Source organism: Lepidothrix coronata, unplaced genomic scaffold (assembly GCF_001604755.1).
Source record: "Lepidothrix coronata isolate B3197 unplaced genomic scaffold, Lepidothrix_coronata-1.0 Scaffold220, whole genome shotgun sequence".
Classification (NCBI taxonomy): Eukaryota; Metazoa; Chordata; class Aves; order Passeriformes; family Pipridae; genus Lepidothrix; species Lepidothrix coronata.
The window spans coordinates 214,003-241,113 of NW_016690400.1; the positions used below are offsets into that span (position 1 = coordinate 214,003).

Sequence of the window (27,111 nt, forward strand, 5' to 3'; positions counted from 1 at the left end):
GAAATCGGACCTTTGATTATTTCTCTTCTAAAAAAATTTTAATCATGACTGGGAATGTTGCCAGACACTGCAAGAGAATTCTTCTTACTGTTAAATCATTAGCTTGATCCTTGGCATGTGTTGGCCTAAGGCAGTGCTCTCAGAAGAGGCCTGGGCAGAGTTCAAGTCTTCAGCGTGTCCTAGGAACTGTTCCATTAGGCAGTTTGCATGCAGTTAACCTTTTCTGGAGATTGAGAGATATTTGTATAGTGAATTTAGGCCCCTCTGTGGTAGTTGGCCTTGATATTGGGAATATCTCAACTTCTGTAAAGGAACCCTAAATGACCCTAAAGGTCCCAGTAGAATGCTCTAACCCAGTAAGGCATTAGGATAGCCACGAAAAAAAAAAAAAGACAAAATATCTCAAACTAAAATCATGTTTACAATAGAGTCTGCCTAAATTTTCTTTTTGGTGGTGACCTTAACAAATCTCTGAAATCAGGAGGGTTCCTTTTTTTCATTTGATAGGGTTTGTATTCTTAGTCTGTAATAATTCTTCTCAAATAAAACAATAGTGTTTTCTGTTTTGGTTTAATTGTTTTTAATTTTTAATGCAAATGCCTGTCTGTTTAGCTTTAGATCAATGCCACTTCTGCTAGTTTTGGCTAGGATACAGTTAATTTTCTCCCTAGTAGGTAGTATGTGGCTGTGGTTTGGATTTGTGCTGGAAGCAGGGTTGATATCACAGAGATGCTTTTGCTGCTGCTGAGCAGGGCTTCCACAGAGACAAGAGCTTTATGTATTAAAATGTCTGTATCTCAACCCATGAGTTTTCTACCTCTTACTGTTCTGATTGCCTCCTTGACCCCTCCAGGAGAGAGTGAGGAAGTGGCTGTGTGGTGCTTAGTTGCCTGGGGTTGAACCACAACCCACTTAAGAAATGGGGCCATGTTCTCATGGTGGCTCATGAATCACAGAGGCACAAAGAGCTGTCTGGAAGCAGTGAAAAGAAGAGAATAGTGAAGACACTGAACTCTCTTTGTAAAATCATGTCCAGAGAAGGGCAATGGAGCTGGTGAAGGGTCTGGAGCACAAGTCTTAACGAGGAGTAGCTGCAGGAGCTGGGGCTGTTTAGCCTGGAGAAAAGGAGACTGAGGGCTGACCTTATTGCTCTTTACAACAACCTGAAAGGAAGTCGTAGCCAGGTGGGGTTGGTCTCAACGGGATGAGAAGAAATGGCTTCAAGTTGCACGAGGGGAGGTTTAGATTAGGCATTAGGAAAAAACGTCTTCCAGGACTTGGAATAGGCTGCCCTGGGAAGTGGTGGATTCACCACCCTTGGAGGTATTCAGCAGATGTGTTGATGTGGCACTTGGGGACATGGTTTAGTGGTGGACATGATAGTGCTGGGTTAACACTTGGACTAAATCTTAGAAGTTATTTCCAACGTTAAGCTTCTGTGATACTAAACCACGTGGTATATCTGTATTTTCACGATGCTTTTGTCTCTGAGGAAGTGTTGCATGTATATTTGTAGTGAAAAGGGCATTTTTGTCTTTTTGTACCGTTTTGCCTTTTTGAAAGTTGGAACAGATACATTGTGGACTGTGGGACGTGTACTTTGTATGCAGGACACGCGTAATGAAAATGTCTTTGATTTTTTATTTGTTTAGGGATTCTAAGGGTCTTGAACAACCATGAGCAACCCCTTTGTACAGATTGTGGAGCCGCTGGACCCAAAACAGCCTCTGAAGAAGTTCTTTAATCTGAGCAAATTGGGAGATGTGAGATATGGTACGTTGACAACGTAAGGAAAACATTTTGTTTACATTGAACAGAACTGGAACAGGTATTGCCACATTAGATGATATTTGGTCTCTGAAGAGAACTATGAATTCAAAAGATTTTTTTTAAAACAAAATTTGAGGAAAATTTACTTCTATAAATTTAGAACTACAAAAATATTGGCAAGATCACAGTAACATTTTCTCAAGATACTGTGCACACAGCAATCTTGTTTTTTCCTGAGTGGATAAGGAGGGCTAGGCAAAACTAAGAGCACAAGTTTTCTAATATAACTGAGCTACTGTGAAAGGCTGGAAAGGATCTAACACTGATATATGACTGAATCATTCAGAAAGATAATTCAGCTTTAAAAACAGTGCTGGTTAGAGAATCCTTTCTGAGGAGAATCCTTTCTGAGGAGGCTTTTTCTTTAGTTCTTCTGACACTTCACGGATCTTTCACGTGGCACTGGTAAAAATTTTACAGTCTGTGCCACTGAGATAGAAAGGGGGTACCTATAGCTTAAAGCTGTCTGTGTTACATGGTTTTGGTCTTTCAAAAAGGAAACAGGTGATTAAGGAAAATTTAGGAAGCAACAAATATCCATTACAGGCTAAAATAGTGTGTAAGTGAGAAATCGATTAATGTCAGACTTGGTGTGTGAAAAGCAGAGATGAGTCTTAAGAAGTAGACAAATACATGTATGGCATTACCAATTGATCCATTCAGGGATTGCAAGAGTGATAAAGTCCAGATTCTTTAAAGAAAAAAAGATGCAATTCTCACTACCCAACAGAAAAATGGAATAGCTTAGCAACAGAAGAATGGGGCAGGGAAGGGCAGGAGAATATTTTGGAAAAAATCCAAACCAACAACAGCAACAATAACTTGCCAAAACCCCAAACAAACAAATACCCCCAAAACAAAACAAAAAACAACAACAAAAACAACTGAAATGATTCTGAATTACTGTATCCTGAATAGCAGTTGTTTGTTTTTTTTTTTTAATAATATCAATAATGAGGTCTCACTGTGATTAAGTGACTTTTATGTCTCAGGGCCCCTGTGTAGAAAGTTGGGACAAACTTCTCAAAAGATTTTGAATATAAATATTCTGAGAGGCAATCAAACATCTATTATTATAGTGGACAAGGGGGGCAAGTCTTGAGTAACTTGTGTTTTTTTAATTCACACCCATTGCTTGTAGTAAGGCTGTCAGTACTGCTCCAATAGCATTTTGTGTCATCTTCTACAAATATGTCTAATCTGAAATAGATTAACAGATGCACAGTCTAACCTCCATTCAGTTTCATTTTCCATCTTTTGAGAAGAAGAGACTGCATAGACCACTAAAGCTGTGCTTTCTAACATGTCTGGTAGAAAATTATGTTTTTCTAGTGCATTTGTATGTCTGTGTTCAGTGGCAAGAATGAGAGGAAACTGCAGAAAAACAAGGTGAGCACAGCATGTTTTCCAAGTAGCGTTGCTGTGGCGGGTGGAAAAGCTGTGGAAAAGTCCTTTCAGCAAAGATGTCTATGGTCTCACAGGAGCTGAGATGATAAATCTACTCGAAGAATTGAGGGGAAGAGGTCAGTTAGTACTGACCTCCTGACAAAGCCAGAGGCTAGAAAAGAGGATTTGATAATTTGGGATAAAGCCTTGTGAAAATATGGGGTCAGCACTTGAAGAACTGTCTGCCCCAGGCATGGAACTTTGCACTTGCTGACATATGCCTTAAGGTAAAACTGAATTTGTTTCTTGCCTCTTCCCCATGCAGCACGCCTGCCATTTTCTATTCGAATCCTCTTGGAAGCAGCAATCCGTAACTGTGATGAGTTCCTAGTGAAGAAGGGAGATGTTGAGAATATTCTCAACTGGAAAGAGGTGCAACACAAGAATGTTGAAGTGCCATTTAAGCCTGCAAGAGTTATTCTGCAGGACTTCACGTGAGTTTGATGCTCTCCAAAGCTCGGAAGGGGGGCTTTTGAGAGTGCAGCAATGCTCAGCTTGGGGTGGAGGGGTGAGCTGAGGGAAAAAATAACAGTGAGATATTTGGAAAAGCTTTTTTCAAGTTTCCTTGATGTCATGCTACAGACAACATTTGAAGAGGCAGACACTCAGGGTAAAAGCATTGAGTGAAACTCTTCTGGGATGTAGAAATAAATATCTTTACATAACTTCAAAACAGAGGGGAAGAAAATGTGGTGGATTGCATCCAAATGCATTTGGATTGCATCCAAATGAGGCAATCCAAAGTTTAGAGGTTTTGTTCTTTGAAGGGAAGGGGAGTATTGTATTTTTTGTGTGTGTTTTTTGGTTGTTTGGTTTTTTGTTTGTTTTTGGTTCCCTAGGATCTCTTGCTTTCAATTTTCTACCCTTTTCAGTTCTCATTTTTAACCCGCATCGTTACTTTCTCTTCCAAGTCAGTATTATTTCAAATACATTTTTATAGACTTCTCTGCTATTAAAAAAATTAATGTCTGTTTTTCCCAGAAGTGCAAACTGAGATTCCTACCTAATGGACTCTGAAAAGTGGGACTTGTTATTGCAGTGTGTTTAGCCCCCATGTGTCAGTAATAATCATGTAATAGTCCCTGGTAAATGTGGAAAGTCAATTTTCAGGTTGAACAATAACTTCTAACTATTGTTAATACAGCGTTTGACTTGCAAGTTGACTGTTCTTTGTACCTTCGTACTCTGTCTTAATAGAACGGTTTAGTTCATCCATGGTAAGCCCTGTGCTGCTATGCTGCCAGTTGATTTTCTTTCTCAAAAGTAAAGGGTCTTAGCTGTCATACCTTCTGTTTGGCATTTTTGTAGAGGTTATCCAAGTGCTAGAGACCCAGTACAACTCAGATCCTAAAGACATTAGGAAAAAGGGGCTAAACCTCAACTGAAAGAAGTGCTGATTTCCTGGCTATTTTTCACCTGCTGGCTGTTGTTAACACTTTGAAAAGCTGGAGAACAGAGAAAGCTGAACTTTCAAGTAAACATTGTTTCCTCTGTTACTGCAATTCTTTCTTGCCCCCTGCTCTTCTGCTGAGTTTTAAAAATTTGCCTAGAAGTATGCAGGGCAGCTGCATTCCTGAAAAATGAGCTCTTGGACAGGCCTCTGAGGAATCTTTTGAATAAGGCAGCTTTGGCAACTTTCCAAAAGCCATACAATTACATTCAAGTTGTCCTTGTTTAGAATTATTTAATTTCCCTATCTGGATCATTCTCTAATTATTCTGAGTTCTTCTAAATACTGTAGATGGATGTTGTGTCTGTTCCATTTCAGTTGTATAACATTCATAAGCTGGCAAAATAACTCTTCCACTGCTTCCCTCCCACCCCTGCCCTCCCCCAAATTCCCCTAGGTAGCATTACATAATATTTGCTATTTTCCTTGTAATATGCATATCCTGGGAGGTCAAACTGCTTCACATTGCTGAACAATATCAGTTAATTGTGTTAAAGTTAGATAATGTGGACCTTTTTTGCTGTTTATTTTTTGTAAATATTCAGGATTTTCAAGGTAAAATTCTGTGGAAATTACAAAGATTTTACTGTTCTTGTTGCATTGTTTCTGATGTATGCTCAAATGGTAATAGCTTCCTTATAGTCAGAGTTGAAAACATAAACTCTTACTGCTTTGGGCTGCTCTTGCAAAAATGTAGTGTTTTCAGTGGGTTGCTGACTGATGCCAGATCCTTGAGTGCACATCAGAGAACTCTTTTTGTCTCATCAGCCAGCAAAATCAGATAGGCAGATATGTAAGAGGATTTCCCAAGTTGATTGAAAATACCATGGTAAAATATACCTAAACAGAAGCTGACAATGTGAGAAGCTGCGAAGCATCAGAAGCTTCATTAAAATAAATATTGAAATGTGTGTGATCTCTTAGGTAAGTCAGGTGTTGAAAGGCCAGAAGTTCTGGTTATTCACTCCTTATTTGCTTATGAATAAACATGCATTGCAAATGGAGGATGAATGAGAGACTCTCAGGTGCATTACTTTGACCTTTTGTACAGTTTACTGACCTCACGTAGGAAGGAAGGAAGGCAGGCTTAATTTAGGGATTTAAAAATCATTTTGGTTGAATGAGACATACAAACATAGACAAAAAGATCTGTTAAAGTTTTTCTGAGTTATTTGGAGTTCAGGGGGTTGCTGGATGGTCACAAGATATGTGACAATTCATAACAATATGAATGTTGGCTTGTAGCTGTCTGAGTGCCATTTGTGATATAAGGTCTTTTGTCAGTCATAAGTACAAGAATTTGTTAGTAGGAATGCATGGTGCACCTTATTTCTGCCTTTGTGTTTTCCAGTGATCTGCCAGGACAGTTAAATCCACTTCTGAAAATACAGTTATTCTGTGAAGGTGTTTTGCAGTCAAGTCCTTTGTAACTTAGGAAATCTCATGCCCTGCTCTGCCAGTTTCACCTGAAGTGTGGAACATACAGGTTACAGAGAAGGTTCTCCCGTGTCTTGCAAAACTTGGAAGAGATGACTCTTGCCTTAAAATCAACTAAATAAACATAGCAAAGAATCAAAGAAATAACACTGTTGTTTTCCCTCTCCCCACTTCATTTTTAAACTGGGGAGGAGAGAGGGGAACAGAGCAAAAGAAGAGAAACCAGTTCAAGGTCCCTAAGGAATGCTGTCTAGGAACAAATTTCCAAATTCTCAGCCAAGCATGTAGAACTGCTTCTGTTACTTGATGAATTTTGAGTTTAGCTTTTTATTTTTGCAGTGCTCAGGATATAGGTACAGTTCTGTCCCTTTTGTTCTTCTGACTTTGTCTTCCTAAGGGTCCCTTCCACGGAGAAATGATCTCAAGACTGAGGATATGGCTGTGGTTTGCTTTGCATGTGACAGTAGGTGTCTGTTCTGCATCTCCTGGATCTCAGTTGTGTTTGGTTTGGGGTTTTTTTTCCCCCCTCTTTTCCGAATTGTTTCACCATGCTTGTTTATCCTCTGTTTCAGCGGGGTGCCTGCCGTGGTTGACTTTGCTGCGATGCGTGATGCTGTGAAGAAACTTGGCGGGGACCCTGAAAAAATCAATCCTATCTGTCCTGCTGATCTAGTGATAGATCACTCCATCCAGGTTGATTTTAACAGGCAGTAAGGATACAAAATTACTCTTCACTTCTTAGTGGTTGTAAATAAAACGTACTGATCACCAAGGTAGTTCCACTGGTGATATTCTTAGCATTTGTACTATAACATCTTAGACTTTAAGAAGTCTAAGTGATATAATCTAACTTAAAGTTAGATTGTTGTATCAGTTGCTGTGGTTTAGGGGGGCGAATTTTCTTTTTCCTGTGGCACATCTCTTAGCAGTACAAGCCTGGACTAATGGAAACTAGAATGTTAATAGAAACAGGCTCAACCCAGACCTGTGATGATTGTAATTTTCCATAATAATACTGCATTATTAGTAGTTGCTCAGAAATAGCTTTTTTTCCCCACATGCACTTTTTTGACCCCGTAGGGCTTTTTGGAAAGGACGAACACGAATGTCTCCTTTCTTCTTTACTTCTCTAAGAATAGACCTGAGCTACCGTAGGCCCAACTCTGAGGAGCTGCTTGCTGCTTCAGTGCTTCCAAGCACAAGAGCTTCAGCTGCTGCTTATCATGTCTCCTCTAAGCACAGGGCAGGAACATAACGCTTTTAAGTCCTCCCCATGCTACAAAGAGACAAACACTCACTAGCAGTCACTAGACCCACAGTGAAATACAAGACCTCTGCATGGAGGTCCTTCTACACTCCAAGGTACATAAATATGGGCCTACTGAACTGATCTTCCAAACAGATCCTGCAATTACATGTTTTATGATGGTTCCCTTCCATCTTTTTTGTCTGCAGTTACCTTCTTGCTAAAATACACTGTATTTATTGTCCTACAGAGGAAGGAGTTTTGAAACTGGCCTCTTAAGTAATAGCACTGCAAAGAAAAAAATTCCTGGGAGGTGGAAATTAAAGAACATAAGAACCCTTTCTCAGTATTTAGAGGTTTATTTAAAGTAAACATACTGAACTTCTGGGCAGAAATATACTGCAAAGCCTGCTGCTCAGAAGAATGTTGTCAGTTTTCAAATATAGCTTTCTTCATACTTTTTTAAAGTATAGACTAGTAAAGATAGAAATTCTCATGGTTGACATTTCATAGTTGAGAGGGGAGAAAAAAGCCAAAAAATTTTGACTTATGTAACTGTCAAAAATCAGCTGCCATTAACATTTTTTCTAGAGGTGCTGCTTCTTATTCTTAACCCTAAAGAGTTTAGATACAGATGCAAAATGAGAAATAAGCACATGAAGACTGATCTCGGGGCTAATGGATGTTCTAGCACTAATATATTAAACTGGAAACCTAACCTTTTTTCTTTCTAATTTGCATTACTCTATTTTTTTAAGATATTTGGGAAACAGAGTATTTCTTTGTGAACAAGATATGATTATGTCTTTACCATAGGAAAAAAATCAACTATTATGATTCTTTTTCTATATTATTTTAATAAAATTCATTTTATGTTATCAGTAGTATCCAGGACTTAATATAGATCATTTTTTGGTAATCACTGTTTTTTGTCACAGCCTCATTTTATTTGTAGTAGACTCATGTATATATAGAGATAACATTGGCTAGCTCTATGCTTCAGTTCTTTCAAACTCTCCAGATGTAAATTAGGCAGCTTTTCACTTTTTCAAGTGAAAAGTTTGTTAACTCTGCTTTGAAACAAGGAGGCTTCAGGCAGCACCATATCATAGTGATAACCTTTCTTAACGGAAGTTGCATGGCAGTTGTGTTTGTTACCTTGCTGATTACTTCTGATTTGTGTTGGAAAATTCGTATTTCTCTAACATGTAGTGTTGTTTTTCTCAAGCTACAAGTTTAGTGCTAATCTGCATGTGTAATATGCAGATTAGCACTCCCATTTGAAGCAGAGTTCAGGTATTAACTCTTAAGATTTCTTAAATTCTTTTCATTGGTTGCCTGCAGTGATACTAAACAGATGTGATTGATCAGCATTCACTATAGCTAATAAATCTTCTTTTCTTTCAACATTTGGGTGTATCTGACCAGACATAAATTTCAGTCGGATGCTTTTGATTCTGACAGCTGATTATTTCCCTTGCAGATCAGACAGCTTGCAAAAAAATCAGGACCTGGAATTTGAAAGGAACAAAGAAAGATTTGAATTCTTAAAGGTACTGAAAAAAATAATCTTATTTGTGTGGAAAAAAGTACAGTGAATGGAAGTTCTGTCAGTGCTCATGTGCATTGAAAATTTTTGACTCCTGTTCCTTTTGTTTCAGTGGGGCTCTCGGGCTTTTAAAAACTTGAGGATTATTCCACCAGGCTCTGGGATCATCCACCAAGTGAACCTGGAGTACTTGGCTAGAGTGGTGATGGATCAGGATGGCTACTACTATCCAGACAGTGTGGTGGGCACTGACTCACACACCACCATGATAGATGGCTTGGGAGTGCTTGGCTGGGGTATGTGAAATGTATTGTGAATATCTCTGAGCTGAATGAGCTGTGTTTTGGGCTCTGGTGAATTGACTCTGGGTGGCAGGTTAGCCCCCAATCACTCCCTCACTCCTCCTGTTAGCAAATGGGGGAAGAGAACTGGAAGGGTAAATGCAAGATAAAACTGGTGGGTGGAGACAAAGACAATTTAAGTGAAGAGGGGTGAGTGTAGGGAAAGGAAATGAAAGAAGTGATACAAGGACAGTCAGTCACCACCTCCCATCAGCACACCAAAGCCGAGCTAGTCCCTGGGCAGTGGGTTCTTTGGAAGAATTGTCCCCACCCCTCACCCCCCAGGTTTTGTACTTGGCATGATGTTTTATGGCATGGAGTATCACGTTGTTCAGTTTGGGTCAGGTGTCCTGACTGTGCCCCCACCACTGTCTTGCCCTCCCAGTGTCTTGCCCCACCCACTTGCCAAGGGACAGAATGAGAAGCAAAATATATTGAGACTGTGTTAGCACTGCTTAGCAATACCTCAAACTTTGGTGTATTGTCAACACTGGTATGGTCGTAAATCTAAAACACAGCACTATATGGTCAGCTATGAAGAAAAGTTACTAACCCCAAATGCAAGTAACCTGATAAAGTCTCTTACAGTTATTTAAGACTTTTTAAGTAAGCTCCCTGTTCTGGTAACAGCCTCAGATGATTTCTGCTACATGTGTTGTTGGGTTTGTGTTTGGATTTTTCACATATTTTTTTCTATTCTGCATTTAAATCACAAGGAAGTGGATAAGGAAAATATTAAATAAAGGAAGGGGATTGAAGCATCATTGACCATCCAATTGTTTCTTAGTCACTTGGCTACTTTCAAAGTGTTGATGTATCAAAAAAAGTACTGCAAATACTAATCTCTTGGATTGAAGGTGGTGAAAATTGAATCTGAGACAGTTAAATATGGCCAGAGAGGACATTGTGAAAAACAGGACTGTGAAGTATGTTCTCATACCAGTACTCTACAGAATACTTGTAACAGGAGTAAATATAAATAATTTATTTGGCTCATAGTGGTGAACTGCAGTGCTTGAATTATTGAATAAATGAGTACCTATGGAATGAAAGTATTTCCAGTCATCCCACATGGTAGCAAAAACATCAGTTGAGCTTTTATTTTCCTGTGATATGGTGATAGGAGCTTATTGAAACAGCTATTGTACAAATACAGAACACATTGTGTTTTTCAAGAGCATTTGCTAGCATTTGCTCACAAATGTGCTTGTGAAGTTCTGAGTACCATGTGATATGATGGGACTTTGTGTTTTTAATATCCCACCTATACTATTGTAGCAATATTGGTTTTTTGAGACTTTCTATCAAGGGTGAAAGAGTTCCTGTGGGCTTAGAATACAGATGTAAACAAGTTCAATTTATTTAAAGCATGAGAGCTTTGGGATTAGACACNTGTATTTGATTGTACCATACACAGAGACATAATTTAGATGATGTTGCAGCACCAATAGCTGCTTGGAAGAGTGTGACTCTCAACCTCATTTTTCTCCAGAATTTGAAAAGTAAGGCTGGGCATAGTCTATACCATATGAGCCTAAAGTGCCTACTCTCGGATCCAACATTTCTTTCTAGTGGCTGGTAATAGTGAACTTGCTTCATGCTTGCCTGTGGTAGCCTGTCAGTCATGTTTACTAACTTGACTGTTTAAAAAAGATTCAACACCTAGTGAAAGGAGTCACGTGATTGGATCTGTCACAGAATTATCTTTTATATTAACATAGGTATATTATTTTGCATAAAATAAATCGGAAATTATTTTTCAGAACCATTCTTAGATTAAGTGGGAAAAAGGATTGGAGTAGTGGTTTGGCATACATAAGCAACTATTACAGGCAGTTTGTTCTAGCTCAGTATTAATTAAGCTAAACAAAAGGTAGAAGAAGGTTTGAAAGTAGAAGATAAATGTAAGAGGGACTTTCTATGGGCAAAAAAGTTATATATCTGCTTAATTGCTAGTAAACATCATTAGATTGCATATGGCTATGACATCTTGGTTAAATTAGCAAAATTAAGTAGTAGCTTGAATTACATTCCTCTAATAGTGAAGGTATGCTTACACAAAGGTTCCCACCTGCACATGGCCAAACCCTGTTGAAACTTAATAGACATAAGTGAGGATATTTCTGTCTTACCAAGTATCTTTTCTGTTAGTATTCTTTAGTAATCTTCCTTTCCTTCCAAACAACTTTTGAGTTTTTGTTTGGTGACCAACATTCATGGTCTGCATACATTTCACTCACAGCACATCATGTTCAGTGCCATGTCAGTGGTTCTTGGTTAGTGCATTGCACGCTTAAACATTAAAACTTTTACATCTGCTATTATAAAAACGAAGCTTCCTAGAGTAAGTTACTTAGATTTACCTAATATCCTATCTAATGACTTTGGAATAAGGATGGAAGTATGAAACAAAAAGAAATTTAAAAGCCCAGCCTTGCAGAAACTGGGGCAAGATGAGGACTGCCCCTTAGCAGAAGACTAAGGCTGTCTGCTTTTTCTCCTCTTTTCGCCTTAAACAGAATACTCATCAAGCAACTGATGTCATGTGTTTATCTTTGACACATTACTGTCTTTCTGAATAGTTGCATTGTGTACTCCTGTTGCATGCAGGTGTGGGTGGCATTGAAGCAGAAGCAGTGATGTTGGGGCAGCCGATCAGCATGGTGCTTCCTGAGGTGGTTGGCTATAAGCTGGTAGGAAACCCTCAGCCACTGGTAACATCCACTGACATTGTGCTCACCATTACCAAGGTAAATTACCAAGGTTTGATGTTTTTCTATTACTGCTAAGAGCTATGCGTGCTCTGTAGGGCAGAGCCACTGTACTGCAGGCTTAAGAACCCTATGTGTGCTTCCATGTAGTAATTTTGGACTTTTTTAAAGCTCTGTCACTCTGTGTGGGTTGGAATGAGCTGTGCGAGGACAATTCACTAGGGGAATCTGTTTTTCCAGAAGCCCAACAAAATATATGTTGGAATATTTTAGAATTCAGTAATGTTTTTGAACAACAATGCTTTCTCCTCTGCCTCAAAAGAAACACCTTGACTTGTTTTTGAAGTCCCCACTTAAAATAAGGCAATGTAAACCCCCCACAAAACAGACAGTAAGCACTGCAGTCTGATTTCTTAGATGTGCAGGTGTTTGACTCATCATATGTTCATAGTACGTTTATTCACTCTCTGCATTGTCACTGAATTAAGAGCATTACTGGGTCAGCACTGATGCTGGAGGTCAGAAATCTGGTACACAAGTTCATCATGGGATGCTGTCTCTAGAGAGACCTCCAAATGGGGAAAACCAACATTTTTTTATTATTTCATCCAGATGTGCATGTGTTCAATTCAATTCATGTACTTGTGGAGTTGGTTCTCCCTGTTTCCTCATCTTCCTGGGTTTGCTGGCTGAACATTCCCCACACAGTTCTCCTCTTCTTAGAACATGATGTTGACAAAAATACGGTTGTTGTAAAATAGAGTCTAGTTTAAATGAGAGGAAGAGCAAGTTTTAGAAGGAACGTGTCCTGATGTTGTACCTTATTATTGAAACCTTACACCTCTGTGTTCTCATCTTCATAATTTAGTTTACCAAAAGCTTCCTGGTTTCACATGGCTATAGAAACCTTCATAAGAGATTGCTCTGAAGCAGAAATCTGGATTTCATAACAGACATGCTCAGCTTGTTTGACACATAACAATGACAGGCACTGTATTTTTATAACAGCACCTTCGCCAAGTTGGAGTCGTGGGTAAATTCGTGGAGTTTTTTGGCCCTGGTGTAGCCCAGCTGTCAATTGCTGACCGAGCCACCATTGCCAATATGTGTCCAGAGTATGGAGCAACAGCTGCCTATTTCCCAGTGGATGATATTAGCATTGGGTACCTGATACAGACTGGTGAGTGTGAGAAGAGACCACAAGTTAAAGGCGTATTTGAAAGCAGGCCTCTAGGTCTATATGGTGTAGTCATAGCAGTGGGATTGAATCAGGTGGAGCCTTTTGAGCTTCAGTTCATTTCTTATTGATATTTCTGTATTGAGGCTGTGTCTTGCTCTGTGTTTAGGAAGAGCTGGGTATTAGACTTTTGGCAGCTAAATGCCTGCTTAGCCCTGCCTGAACCTGGCTTGTCCAGATGACGGAAGTAGGAACCTAAGATTTTTTTCTGCAAAAGTCACTAAGTCTGCTCAATTGCTTTGCTTTCAGTGAATCTCTAATATTTCTTTTGAAAGAGCCTATGTACAGTGTGAACAGTGAAATAGCTTGTTGTGCATTTTTGCTTGTTCTGTCAGATGGTAGTTCCTCTGTAACATTTGCATTTTGTTTTTGCTATATCTGGCTTTCATCTTAGGACGTGACAAAGAGAAGGTTATGTGCACAAAAAAGTATCTTGAGGCTGTGGGAATGCTAAGAGATTTCAAGAACTCCTCTCAGGATCCGGACTTCACACAGGTTAGAAACTACTCTGCCTTCTGACTCCTTGCTTTATGCCCTATCCTGTTTCATTGTGACAATTGTATGTTTTTCACGGAAAGTAAGAAATAGTCAAGGGACTCCTTATCCTTTGGTTTGGTTCTCAGAGCTGTCTTCCAGGCCCAGTGGAATCAGCTGGCTCTTCAGCTGTGAAAGCTTGGGCATGGGTATAGAATGGCTCTCAACTGACCTCAAGCTGGTGCAGATTCTGCAATTTGTTCCAAGTAGTTTTGAGAAGTCCTGTCCAGACTCAAGTGTACCTGTGAAAATAATGTGGATGTTATCTGTGTAAGCCTTGTTACAGTTTTACCCTTGCTCTGTTCAGCAAGTTACTTTACTTCGTGAATCAGGACACTTGAAAGCTCTGTGGGGTAACTGCAGACCACACAAGTCATTTTCTATGCAAGAAAATCAAGATCTTACCCTGTGTCCAGCAAACTCAAGAATATTCCTGGTTTTCTCTACAGTAAAAACTTATCTTGTACTTGTGTTTAGGTTTGCATGATTATTCAAAAACTTTAGTAGATATGGAAAGATTCAGCGCACTATAAAAGCAAGGTTGGGACATGGGTGAGGAATAGATAAATAATCTGCTTTGGTTTGTGTCAGTACCAGGATTTCTTTATATCATTGTTTTCCCTTGCTGCTAGCATGTAAAAGGGGGAATTAAAAAATTATTTTTTATTGCTTAGATGCTTTGGTCACTTTAGGTTTTTCAGTAACTGTAGTACTTTTGATAGCCATACCTATGAGGTGGCAGTGTCTAAAAGTAGAACTGTTCTTTTTCTTCTGATCTTTCCCTTCTTGTGTGTCTTTGATAATTGCTGCAAATAGACTTAAAGATGTGCAGACTTAGCATCGGTTCAACAGCAGAGGTAAGAATACCTGTGGCTTAACTGGCTTCAACTTATCATGCAGTGCTGAACCACTCTCTGTTGGTTTTATTTGAATAGGTTGTTGAGTTGGATCTCCATACTGTTGTGCCTTGCTGCAGTGGACCAAAAAGACCTCAGGACAAAGTTGCTGTGTCAGATATGAAGAAGGACTTTGAGACTTGTCTGGGAGCCAAGGTAGGGACTGGGGACGTTTGAGCATACAAACTAATGCATGCTTCTAAAAGGTGTCTGGTGTTCAGGAACTACATTCTGGCGTTAACTTGTGCATTATGTGTTTGCCTATTGAAAAGTTGGAAAATGAGGATGTTTGAATGCAGTTTCGAAGATGACAGCAGCAATGAGTAGTATAAAATTGGGGGTTTGCTTCTCTTGTATAATAGTGTTTATGTCCTATTGAAGTAGTAATTCTTCCTGACCTTATGTCTAACACAGTCGAGACATACACTAGAGATTTCTGAACTAGCTGTGATGGGGGCTTGTTAATAGAGGAGACAAAGTACCTAGTGCACTGAGCTCTAAGCTTAACTACCCAGCTTTCCAAGCAGGTTATGCCCTGAGATCCACAGTGTAGTTTTCAACTAAGTATTGAATCTGTTCAGCAGATCAAAACTGCATGTGTCCCTGTGACTCTGTGATGGTGGTGGTAAAGACAGAAAATGATGTCTTCACTCTGCATCATCCAGTCAAAGTGGTTATTGGAATAAGAGCAAGATTTATTTTTAAATTAGTCTTGCCAGACACTTTTCTAAATCAGTTTGAATCCTTACCTTATGCAGTAACCATCCTTCTTAACGGCAGTATAGAACTCCAGTGATTTAATTCAAGAAACCTAAACTACAGCAATTCCCAATAGTTCTTGTTTTCTTACGTTTTCCAAATTCCATTAAATGACCTTATGCTTTCAGATCTCTAAATGTATTTTTCATGGCATGAACAGTGCCTTCTTGCTGTATTTTTCCCGGCTGTTAGGCTTTTGCCTCTCAGATCAGCTCCTGGCATCAGTTTGAGCTATTTGATAATCATGGCTTAAAATTCTTATGTGTTTTGGCTCAAATCTCAGGACTAGCTTACGTATTAAGACTATATGTGATCAGAAATCTGGAACACACAGAAGCAAGAAGCCACCTGAGCAATCTGAGGAAGGATATATTCATGCAGGAAGAAAATACAAATTTTTCTTCAAAGGTTGCCTCCTTTACGAGTAAGCAGAGAGTGGGATAAACTTCAGAAAAAATTATTTTTGTCCACCACTTTGGTTGACCAGAGACACAAGTCTTCCCCACTAGACCTAAAAGCACAAGCATGGCTATAACTGACAGATGCTTCTCATTGGTGAAAAAAACAGCTCATACTAATTTTTAGTCAAAATATTTGTTTTTAACCCCACATTCTTTTGGTTATTTTCTCCTCCTACAGCAAGGATTCAAGGGATTCCAGATTGCCCCAGACCGACACAACACCATAGTTAAACTTAATTTTGAGGGCTGTGACTTCGAGCTTGCTCATGGTTCAGTAGTGATTGCTGCCATTACAAGCTGTACAAACACCAGTAACCCCTCAGTTATGTTGGGTGCAGGTAAGTTTATTTGCCTAATGTGCAGTACGTTCTCTGTGGCTCTGGCTGTGTGCTCTGTGGCTAAAGACAATGATGATGCTGATGTAATTCTACATTCTAGCACAAAAACAGTGCTGGTTTTGTCATTTGGAGTGCTAAAAGTTTCTAAGGTAGCAGAAGGACTTATGGAAATGGTAGCTATAAATCTAGGTTGATGAAAAAGTGTTTTTCCTGCACTGTCTTCTATACAGAGCAAGGTGGAATTTATTAAACCAACAGCTCTGACACTTTTTAAATGCACAGAAGCTGTTACATAGAGCTGAGAAGAGGCTGTTGAAGGTCAAAGCTGGAAGGAGAGGGACAGTGAAGAACTGTCTATGGGTTTAAGTCTGAGGGTGCTGTGATCTGTCAGCAGAGTACAAAACACACACTTACCTAGAGGTTGCCCTATATAGTTGTTGCAACAAGAGTCTGAGGGTATGTTAGGGATGAGTAGAGGAGGAATATTATGTTCTCAGGGACGACCATCTTTCAGACCCTTTTCATTTACACCTTAGCTGCATCCACAGAGTGGTTGAAGGTGGACTTTGTATGCCCCACTACAGAAGAGTTAGTCTGACTTAGTTGTACTAAATTTCTGGTGAGGAGGTTTTTCATTTTTAACCTGGTTAGTCTGTGCAGAAAATTTCTCATTCCTAATGTGTGCTTCTGGCAACAAAATATGAAGAGTGTCAGCTCAAAGAGGTCAGTATATACTAGACAAGTCTGGCCACTTTCCCAGGTGCTTGGCTACATGTTCACATATTTATTTCTTTCCTCTGCAAGCATATGCATAGGTGGTACCTGTCACTATAGGATTGTCACTGCATTAGGATTTAGTAGACTGTCAGACTGTTTGTGGGATGGAGACTTTTTTCCTACGAGGATCAGAAGAGATGTGCAATGGGCAGTACAAAGGCCCTTGACCAGAGGGCCTTGACCAACCTTCCTGGCTGAAGTCATGTAGTTTGTCTTCCTTGTTCCTGTATAGTGCTGGGAAGTTTTTGGCTTGTTGACAGCCTCTGTCAACAGTCACTTTGTTTTTGGTTTTTCAGTGTGGTATTTGTCACCTGTTCTTAGGGTAGCATCTGTCTTTGGATACTTTACAGTACCAGCAGTTCACTCCCTTCCCAGGCACAAAAGGTCTTTTAAATTCTAGCAAAAGGACAAAGTCCATCATAAACCAAGATGTGGGGCAGAAAGGGAAGCAGAGGAGAGATCTGCTTGTTTCCTTACCCCTTTGAGAGGAACAGAATTGAACAAAGTCTCCCAATTTACTTGCCCTTGACAGGACAGCCAAATCAGCTTACTCCTTTCCTCAGGTCCATTCTGATCCTGATCACAGACACAGAGCTGTATTTTTTTCTTCCGAGAACCAAGAAGTAGGTTTTTTCCAGGCAGACTATCTTTGCTCTGCCCCATTCCCTTATTTTTAAGTTGGTGTATCCCTCGGTTGTGCCACCTGTTTAGGATAGTTTCCTCAAGTATTTGCCTCCCAGGTTAATGGCATGCATTTTTAACCCTCCCTGAGGCATCAGGCATGCTGATCTTTCAGTCAGCTTGGTTTAATAGCTCTGTGGGTTTAAAGTGTGGAATCCTCTGCAGATACATGGAAAGTTGGTACTTTGAGTGCCTTCACTACTGCTAAATGCACAGCAGCCTGAAGAATGTAGTCCTCATGATCTTGCGCTCAGATTTAGTGGATACTTTTTCCTTTGCTGCCTTTCTGTATAGCAGCACTTAATCTTTGATATTGGCAAGAAAGGAAAAAAGTAATTCTGTCAGTCTCTGACAACTGTTTGTAAACTACAGTGTTGAGAACCTCTAAGACACCCACAAGAAACATGATAACTTAGTTTTCAGGGTGAAGTTTGAAATGAAAGCAGATAAAACATACAGTGTTCCCACAATAAGTAACCAAGCTAAAAAAATCCAGGATACGAGTAGTTGTTTCAAACTACTGCTATATATCCTGTGCACTTAAGCAGGGGCTGTGTGTCTGTGGGGATAGTGATGTATGCTGTAGGAGCCTTGCCAGTCTAATCTGACTTTACAAGGTATTGGATTAAGGTTGCTTGAAGCAATTTAAGGTCTGACATTTCCTTGCCAGTTTGACTTTGCCTTCTTTTCAGACCTGGTATGAGCAAGAAGACAGAAGCCAACACTTTCAGACAGGCTGTCAGTCTCTTAGGTCCTATGATGATCACTTGTTCATGGTCACATTTTCAAAAATATCCAGTGGCTTCAGTTTCCGCAATTTCCTTTGGTACCTAAGGAGCCTCAGCAATTTCAGGAATGGGGCTGCTGCTTTAAATTCATGTGTGTAGGCCATTTCACACAACACTTAAAAGTGGAGGTCTCCAGGTCATGTATAACAGAGCTGCCAAACACCTGGCAAAGACAAAACAATTTGATGACATCTTCCTGTTGGAGATCATGTTGGATCAAAGCAGAACTGATGTACACTTTATCTAAATGGATGTAATGTGTGAGACAGAAAATGCAGCATGGGAATGTGAAGTTTTGCATAGTTTGCATATCTGCTGCTTCTTTTATATTCATCCTGGAAAAGGGCTGGAGCGGACTAGTTTTCTGAACATTCAACAATGGATAATTTGTTTCAAAAGAAGGAATTTAGGATGAATGTGTTTCTAGTAACGTGCTCCACTGAAACATCTCTATGTGTGTTACAAATCCAGGAATGGTAAATCAGCACTCTTGCAACAAGCTGTAGAATGTGAGATAGCTAATTTGTGTGAAACTCTAGAGTTGGTGCTCTTGTAGCCTTCTGCTTCTGAGAGCAGCAAGTCTTATGTTAGCAGTTATTTCAGCACCTACTAGACCACGGTAAGTGGGAACTTAATAATTCTTCATTGCATTTTTGTGAGACACTTGTCTTACAAAGAACATTCTGAGTTTTGAATGTCTACATGCTGTCCTAGTGTGAGTGCATCTTGTTTAATGCAACTTCCAGCAACCTAGTGGAACAGAAATTGCAGTCTGGATCTACAGTTCAACAGAGGTCTTGAGCTCTAGCTGATTATTAGGGAATTAGTGCTGTTGGCTTGCTGTACAATTTCATTGCTGGAAATGCTGCCTTTTCTGTTCCCAGTCATTCAGTGGTACTTCTCTTAACCTGATCTATTGATTCGCCAAACTGTCTCACTTCCAGGGAAAACTGCAGCTGTCCTTTGCATTTTTCAGGATTGCTTGCTAAGAAGGCTGTTGAAGCTGGTTTGACAGTGAAGCCGTACATTAAAACTAGCCTGTCCCCAGGAAGCGGGGTCGTCACTTACTATCTGCGGGAGAGTGGAGTTATGAGTTACCTTTCCCAACTAGGGTAGGAGTGCTTTTCTTACTGTTGTCCTATGGCTGCTTAACTAAAAGCACTGTGAACAAGTAATGCAATAAAATATTTCTCTGTGCAGCTTAAAAGATATCGCAGGTACCTTATGGTGTGATCCTGCCTGAGTTAATGCATTGCTGTTGTGCTGGCTGGCTTTGTACCAATGATGAAGAAGGCCTGCTGTAACTTCTTGAAGACTTAAGTTCTTAAGCAGGAAAAATGGGTTATTTTCAAGGCTAATTGTTTTGAAATAGTATAAATTACACTATATTGTTGTTCCTCTCGCTCCATTCTTTGTGCATGGACAGTGACTGCAGTGATGAAAGTAGAGGACATCCTCAAAAATGCTGTTTTTCAGCAGCAATTAATTTGTTAAAGCAGTACATCTTCTGAAAGTAACCATTACCACCTGCTAAAGGGTTAAATGTCTCACTCCAAAATATCTTTCTGTTAACTGATGATTTTTTATGCTCTTTCTAGGTTTGATGTGGTGGGTTATGGCTGTATGACGTGTATTGGCAACAGTGGACCCCTACCAGAGTCTGTTGTTGAGGCCATTACACAGGTAAGCAGTTTTTCCTGTACAGCTTATCTAGGTAGGCTGTTCTCTGCTGTGTGCTGTTCTGAGCTGTGTTATCCTGTGCGCTGCCTCTTCTCAACTCTGCGTGAAGTCAATTCAGTCTGTGTTCTCTTTTCTGTGGGAAATGTTTTGCAGCAGTCTGGAAGGAGACAGATTTGTAACTGTCCAGTCATTGCTGTTGCAGTGCAGTGACGCTCTGCAGACTTGCTGGGTGTGTGAATTCTGCTAGCATCTCAGCTATCTTTGTCTCACACTCTCTTTTACAGGGTGACCTCGTTGCAGTGGGGGTGTTGTCTGGCAACAGGAATTTCGAAGGGCGTGTCCATCCCAACACCCGTGCTAACTACCTGGCCTCCCCACCACTGGTTATAGCCTATGCAATTGCAGGGACCGTCCGGATTGATTTTGAGACAGAGCCTTTAGGTAAGACAGTGTCAGGATGCTTCTTTTGACAGCTTATAAACGAAACTCTTTGGAATTAACCTCTTCAGAAACATTTCTCGTAGTGAAGTGCTTCAAAGTACTAAGTATCTCTGGGAGACAAAACATGCAGTTGTTAAGAAACAGAGCAACAAGGAGTCCGTAGGATGGAGAAAGCAGGAAGCCAAGCCTGAGCAATATGCTCATTCCACTGGGGCATGTTTTTGGTTATATCTGGGTGATAGTAACCTGACTTAGCTTTTATAAGCAACCTGATTTAGTAGACTTTCCTTGAGCAGGAAGTTCAGCTAGACAACCTTCAAAGATCCTTTCCTACAAAAATGATTCTATAAATTATTCTAGAATGCCACTGGAAGTCACAGAAAAATATACAGGCATTATCAAGTTTATGACACACTTTTCTGTCAAACCCCTGTAGGTAAAATAAAGTGTGTCTTGTGAGTGTTAAAAGGAACACATAGCTAGAGGACACAGCGATGAGTTTTTCTTTCTTCTTAATGGAAAATTTATGGAACAAACATGACAATACCATTTTCTGCAGGAATAAATGCTTCGGGGAAGAAGATTTTCCTGAAAGATATCTGGCCAACAAGAAACGAAATTCAGGCTATTGAGCGTCAGTTTGTTATTCCTGGGATGTTCAAGGAGGTCTACCAAAAAATAGAGGTGAATTAATCCTCTGGGCAGTAATTGATTGATGTTCTGTGCTATTCTGAAGTATTAAATAAGATGGTCTCGATAATGAAATGAACCTTTTTCTTCTATTGCTGTTCTTCTGTTCTAGCAAATATTCAAATGAGTTTTTTTTAAAAAAAATGTCTTCTGGCTAATTAATTCTTACAGTCATGTTCTGAAAATTGCTCCTTATTATGTTGTTTCTGAAAACTTAAAAGTCAATGGGAGTATTTTGTTTTTCAGACAGTAAACAAATCTTGGAATGCCTTAGATGCTCCTTCAGATAAACTGTATACTTGGAATCCCAAGTCTACCTATATCAAGTCTCCTCCTTTCTTTGATGGTCTGGTACGTCCATGCTTTCCCTTTGAATCAAGCCAAAGTGTGTAGTGACATTGACTAATTTTAAAGGTGAAGCAAAAACAAGGGGTATGAGGGCAAGGGCATCCATCATACCTTATCGAGGCTTTGGTTCTTAGATGTTAGAATTGCAATATTGTGTTCCTTTTAATACAAAGGCGTGAGTGAATCTGAAAATTGTAAAGATTCCCTGTCAATTCAGGGCTTTTGAAAAGTCCCCTTTACCTTATAAGTTGAAATACTTTTAAATGGTCTCAGAGCAAGTGAAGAAGAAGAACAGGAAACAAAATACACAGTTCTGCCTGTTTGCATTTTGCACCAAATGGTTCAGGGTTCAGATTGCTATTTCAGTATTAAAAAGAAAATGTAGATTTTAATGCATGCAAATGCTTAGGAACCCTGGATTTTCATGCATGTATCACAGGAAGCCTCAGCTAGATTTCTTATCTCATCTGTTTTCTTCATGCATGAACCTGCTGACAGACAGCCAGGGCATCATATTTTGTTCAAGAACATGAACATTCTTAATAGGGTTGTTTTTTTTCTTTCTCCTAACCTGTATAAGAAGAGAGACTTTATTTTGCAATTTGCACTTTTTAAGAAAGGTAAAGTAATTGTTTTTCATATAATAATTATTTTGTTTGTGTTTATGATGGCTTAGACTATGGCTCTTCAGACCCCGAAAACAATAGAAGGTGCTTATGTCCTGTTGAGTTTTGGGGATTCTGTGACAACTGACCACATATCTCCAGCTGGGAACATAGCCAGAAATAGTCCTGCAGCCCGTTATTTGACCAGCAGAGGGTAAGCACTACTTCTTGTTTTTGCTATGAATTGAGAAGAGGAAGCAAATCACAATTGCTATACCATGTTACAGGCACTCATACCTTCTGTCTGTTCACATGCCCTTGTGTACCTTGACGGCTGCCCAGAGAACACATAAATTAAGAAAGAAAAACATTTCTCTTTTTGCTACTTCAGCAGTTGTCACCAAGTGTAAGAACTTGAATAGCATGTGTGAATCTGTTAGCACTGTAGAGCTGATGACATTTTTATAGAGAAAGGGGAAGAAGATTACTTTCATTCTGATTTTTGCAGTACGTCTATTCATAAATAAGGGAATCGGGATTTGTCTCCCTGTCAAAGCAAAAGGACCGTGGTCCTTAGTGCCAGAAATTGGATTTATATTCATTTCTAGCACGTGCATCTATTTCATAGATCAAGGCTCTTAGGAGCTACAGAACATCCCAAAGTTTAGGTTTCAGTTCAGCTGCAAAAACTGGCAGATCTGTTGTGGCTGGAGTCCAAAATCCTGTAAAATATTGGTCTTTTACTATGGCCAGTCTGTCAGTTTAGTACTTGGGATTCAACTTAAGACAAGATTAGGACTTACCAAGTTTACCTGTCCAGTTTTAACAGACAATATAATGCTTTTATTCTCTGGTTTAGCACTTCTTACAATCTTAGTGGTGTTTCGAAGAACAGCACTGACTTAAAAAAAAAAATCAACCCACTAGACCTAATAATTTTGAAGAGAAAATGGATTAAAACAGTGTAATATACTGAAAACTAACTGTTCTGGGCTCTTTGACCCCTGCTATCTGTCACTTCAAAATCCGAATAGTCCTACACACATTACGAAACAGTTGTTGTATGTTGTAGCTGCTCTTTGGATGTAGCTCAATGCAAACAGCCTAATTTTCTGTCACATTCTGGCACATTTTTTGTTTACTGGTTAGGCTGCAGTGTCCCATCATTCTCATAGCTCTGCTTGCAAATGAACTTCTGTAGTTCTAACTTTCAGCAGGGGTCCTTGCTGCCTTTTAGGTATTTAGTACAGTGCTCTGTGTCTGTTCTAAATGCTATAGTAATATAAACAACAAGGAGAATTTTCAGTAGCCAGCTATTAAGAAAAGAATTGTTGCATCTTCTGTCTTAATATGAATTATATCCTTGCATCACTACTAGATCCTGTTCTCTAGGGCAAGGATTGAGAATACTGTGGAAGCTCCTTTTTATGACCAAACTGTACCTGTGTTTTAATTATTTTTCCTTTCCTTCCAAACATCTCAAAAGTAGAAGTATTAGCTAATTGCCAAGCTGGGAACTTTGTACATACCTGCTTCAGAAACACCAGTTCATTGCTTCCGTTTTTTGAAGCCCAGAGTGCTTTAGTCTAAAAACAACACCATTTCCATTCTTCTTTTCCTTTAATAGCTTGACTCCTCGAGAGTTCAATTCCTATGGCTCCCGCAGAGGGAATGATGCTGTCATGGCCAGAGGGACATTTGCAAACATTCGCTTGGTCAACAAATTTATTGATAAACAAGGACCTCAGACTATCCATTTCCCTTCTGGGGAAATAGTAAGTACACCTGCTGCTCTTAACTGGGGCTCATTGGCAGTAGAGTGTTAGTGCTGGCTTTTCTTCTTACAGCTTAGGTCATTTACTCAAGTGCTTTTTACTAAAGCTAATTGAGGGGAGAGGAGCTGTATTGACCTCGGGAAGCAGGTCACACATACCTACGATACGGTGCTTTGAGGCATGTCAGTGGGGGGTATAACCACTGTAGAAGCAGCAGGGGAAGGTGCACGTTTGTGTTGGGAGTGAGATCAGACTAGAAGCCACAAAGTGCTATATGGTTAATATCCTTTAAGTAATGCTTGTTGGGAGGCGTGGGCTTCAACCGTTTATGTGGGGACACTTTTCTCCTCTGTTGTCTCGGGAACTGTTCTTCCACCCTCAAAAAGTTTATAAAGTGTTTACCATTTTTATTCCAGCTGGATGTGTTTGATGCTGCAGAAAGATACAAGCAGGCTGGTCATCCTCTGATTGTGCTGGCTGGGAAGGAATATGGTGCAGGAAGTTCCAGAGACTGGGCAGCTAAAGGACCATTCCTCTTGGTGAGTGGCTACAGTAAACTAGAAGGAAAACAGTACTTGAAAGTGCATTAATGTGTCAGGAAAACTAGTTTATGAGCAACAACCTGGGTAGCTCATTCTCACTTTAGGTAGCAAGAGCTGTTTTGAAATCTCAGCTGCCTCCAAGAGCCACAGCAGAGTTGCAAAAGCTATTTAAGTATTAATAGATCTTGTTCAGACTGGAAGGCTTGACTGATCTTCAGAAATCCACAAGCCTACACCAGAAAGGCCAGTTTCTTTATTTGTGCTTCCCATAACCCCATAAACCGCAGGTCTGCTTTCAGCTGCCTCCTTAAGCTCACTTAGCAGAGAAGCTAGAAAGTGTAAGAGAAAAGTAGTATCACTGAAAAAGAAATGTAACATGGCTTCACCATGGGAGTCTAATAGAGATCCACATACAGTGAAATATCTCTTTCTTTCTTTGTCTTCCAGTCCTATACTGTTTACCAGCCCAAACTCTGATTAAAGCTTTCTTGGTATGGAATTTGTGTGTATTATTAGAAAAAGTTTTATGAGAGTTAATGTTTAGTAAAATTTCAGAAATTACTTAAACTGCACCCTGGAGCTTGTAGCGTAGGAGGGCAACACTGAATTAGGAAGAGTTATGGAAATAACTACTGGTGCTCTACATAAGACATGTTAAAGTAGTATGCAGGATTTCTGAGAAACCATGTGTAACTTTTTTTGATAGTTAGGCTTCTTCTAAAGATGTTTGGAAATTAATGTATAATCAAGTCATCTGGACAGTTTGCTGTCAGAAAGACCTGCTGATTCTACCAGTAGCTGGTAAATAAAATGGAGGGGACCACAAAAGAACCAGTTTTCTTCTTGTGAGTACAGAAAGGCTGTCCTGAACCATGAAGATAAGTAAACCTGTTTTGTGTTTCCCAGGGTGTCAAAGCTGTGCTTGCTGAAAGCTATGAGAGAATTCATCGAAGCAACCTAGTAGGGATGGGAGTGATTCCTCTGCAGTATTTACCTGGAGAGGATGCAGGGACTTTAGGACTCACTGGACGGGAACGTTACACGATTATCATTCCTGAAAAACTAAAACCACAGATGAACATCCAGATTAAGGTATGACACACCAAAGAGCTGAATTTTCTGAATCACTGGAATTTCACCCAAAATTAATTGTCTCTTCAAAAAATATGCTGTCCTATGTCAGTCAGCTTCTCTCACTTGAGAAAGGGACAATTGAGATGGTGGAGAGGTAGAAAAAAGTAATTCTAATAGGGATTAAAGTGAAAGAGGGTAGAATTAGACTAGCAATATGAATAACAACATATAAGGCACTGAAACCACTGCCCAGAGAAGTTGTGAATTCCTTCTCCCAGGAAGGGTCCAAGGTAGGGTTGGATGAGGCTTTTAGCAACCTTGTCTAGTGGAAAGTTCCTGGCCCGTGGCAGGGGGTTACAGGTCATCCTTAAGGCCAAACCATTCTATGATTTTATGGTTTGCTATAATGGGATATAAAAGCATGATGCTCAAACTGTTTTATTTAACACAAAGCCATCCTGTGTTTTGGACCAGTCTCTCAAAACCCACTATAAATTCTTCTGTCTCAGTTATAAATGAGGCAGCAAATGCAATGAGACTCCATACCATGTTTAGTATGGTTGGTTTTATACCACTTTCCTCTTCAGCAGCTACCTGTAGTCTAGTGTGAAAAGAAATAGTGGTACCTGTTTACTTTAGCTTTCTATCACAATTTTCTAAGATGGCAAAACTATCCTAGTGGTCCTTATTTTACTATGATGTCAAGTGACATGTGGAAGGTTCTGCTGCTTAAATGATTTTCTTTAACCCCAACAGCTGGATACTGGGAAAACCTTTCAGGCCATCATGAGATTTGACACTGATGTGGAGCTCGCTTACTTCCACAACGGCGGCATTCTGAACTACATGATCCGTAAAATGGCATCCTAATTAAAAAAAATTAAGCGAAAAGGTCCAGGTTCAAGCCTGCTTCCAGTGAGCACAATAAACCTGTAGTAATCCTGCATTTGAAAGTGTGAACCATAAAGTGAACAATTTTTTTTTGTGGATTGTATTAGAAGGCTTGTTTACAATGATGAATTTTTCTGTGTATTGGGAAACTGGACAGGCCCATATGGACAGGCCCATATAAAGTAAACAGCATTTATTATTTGTTTCGTATGGCAGTTGGCTTGACTTACCTTAGAATACAGTGCAAAAGTCATTAAGATACTGCTGGCATCTTTAGAACTATTGGAGATCATGTGCTGATTTCATATATTCGGTCCATTTAGTCTGACTCTGAAGTTAAGTTTTATGCTCACATCAGTGATCTAAAAGTTCACTGACAGTATAAAATACTTTTATTCCTTCCTGATTACCTGATACTGACTTGCTTTCTGATTCAGTCATCAGAATCTGAATCTAATACTGAAATTATTTAGCTGTTTATTAATTTTAAAAATGTGAACTCTGTTTAAAATCTAAGCCTTTGTGGAAAGGTGGACTTATTGGGGATATTTCTAATGGATAAAATTAAATTTATTTTTAAGAAA

General features: G+C 39.6%; 1 protein-coding gene across 2 annotated transcripts in view; it reads left to right on the forward strand.

Annotated features, from left to right (window-relative positions):
• ACO1 (aconitase 1) overlaps positions 1–27,111 on the forward strand; it is a 37,102-nt gene extending 9,991 nt beyond the window's left edge. For both annotated transcript variants that reach the window (XM_017833769.1, XM_017833770.1), the window contains exons 2-21: positions 1,653–1,773; positions 3,542–3,710; positions 6,736–6,873; positions 8,893–8,962; positions 9,071–9,254; positions 11,910–12,049; positions 13,019–13,190; positions 13,642–13,742; positions 14,717–14,833; positions 16,076–16,235; positions 19,458–19,593; positions 20,080–20,164; positions 20,446–20,602; positions 21,162–21,286; positions 21,539–21,643; positions 22,317–22,459; positions 23,873–24,020; positions 24,437–24,559; positions 25,469–25,654; positions 26,393–27,111. In XM_017833769.1, coding sequence (XP_017689258.1) covers positions 1,677–1,773; positions 3,542–3,710; positions 6,736–6,873; positions 8,893–8,962; positions 9,071–9,254; positions 11,910–12,049; positions 13,019–13,190; positions 13,642–13,742; positions 14,717–14,833; positions 16,076–16,235; positions 19,458–19,593; positions 20,080–20,164; positions 20,446–20,602; positions 21,162–21,286; positions 21,539–21,643; positions 22,317–22,459; positions 23,873–24,020; positions 24,437–24,559; positions 25,469–25,654; positions 26,393–26,506 — 2,670 coding nt within the window. In that variant the 5' untranslated portion in view covers positions 1,653–1,676 and the 3' untranslated portion in view covers positions 26,507–27,111. The remainder of the gene's footprint in view (positions 1–1,652; positions 1,774–3,541; positions 3,711–6,735; positions 6,874–8,892; positions 8,963–9,070; positions 9,255–11,909; positions 12,050–13,018; positions 13,191–13,641; positions 13,743–14,716; positions 14,834–16,075; positions 16,236–19,457; positions 19,594–20,079; positions 20,165–20,445; positions 20,603–21,161; positions 21,287–21,538; positions 21,644–22,316; positions 22,460–23,872; positions 24,021–24,436; positions 24,560–25,468; positions 25,655–26,392) is intronic.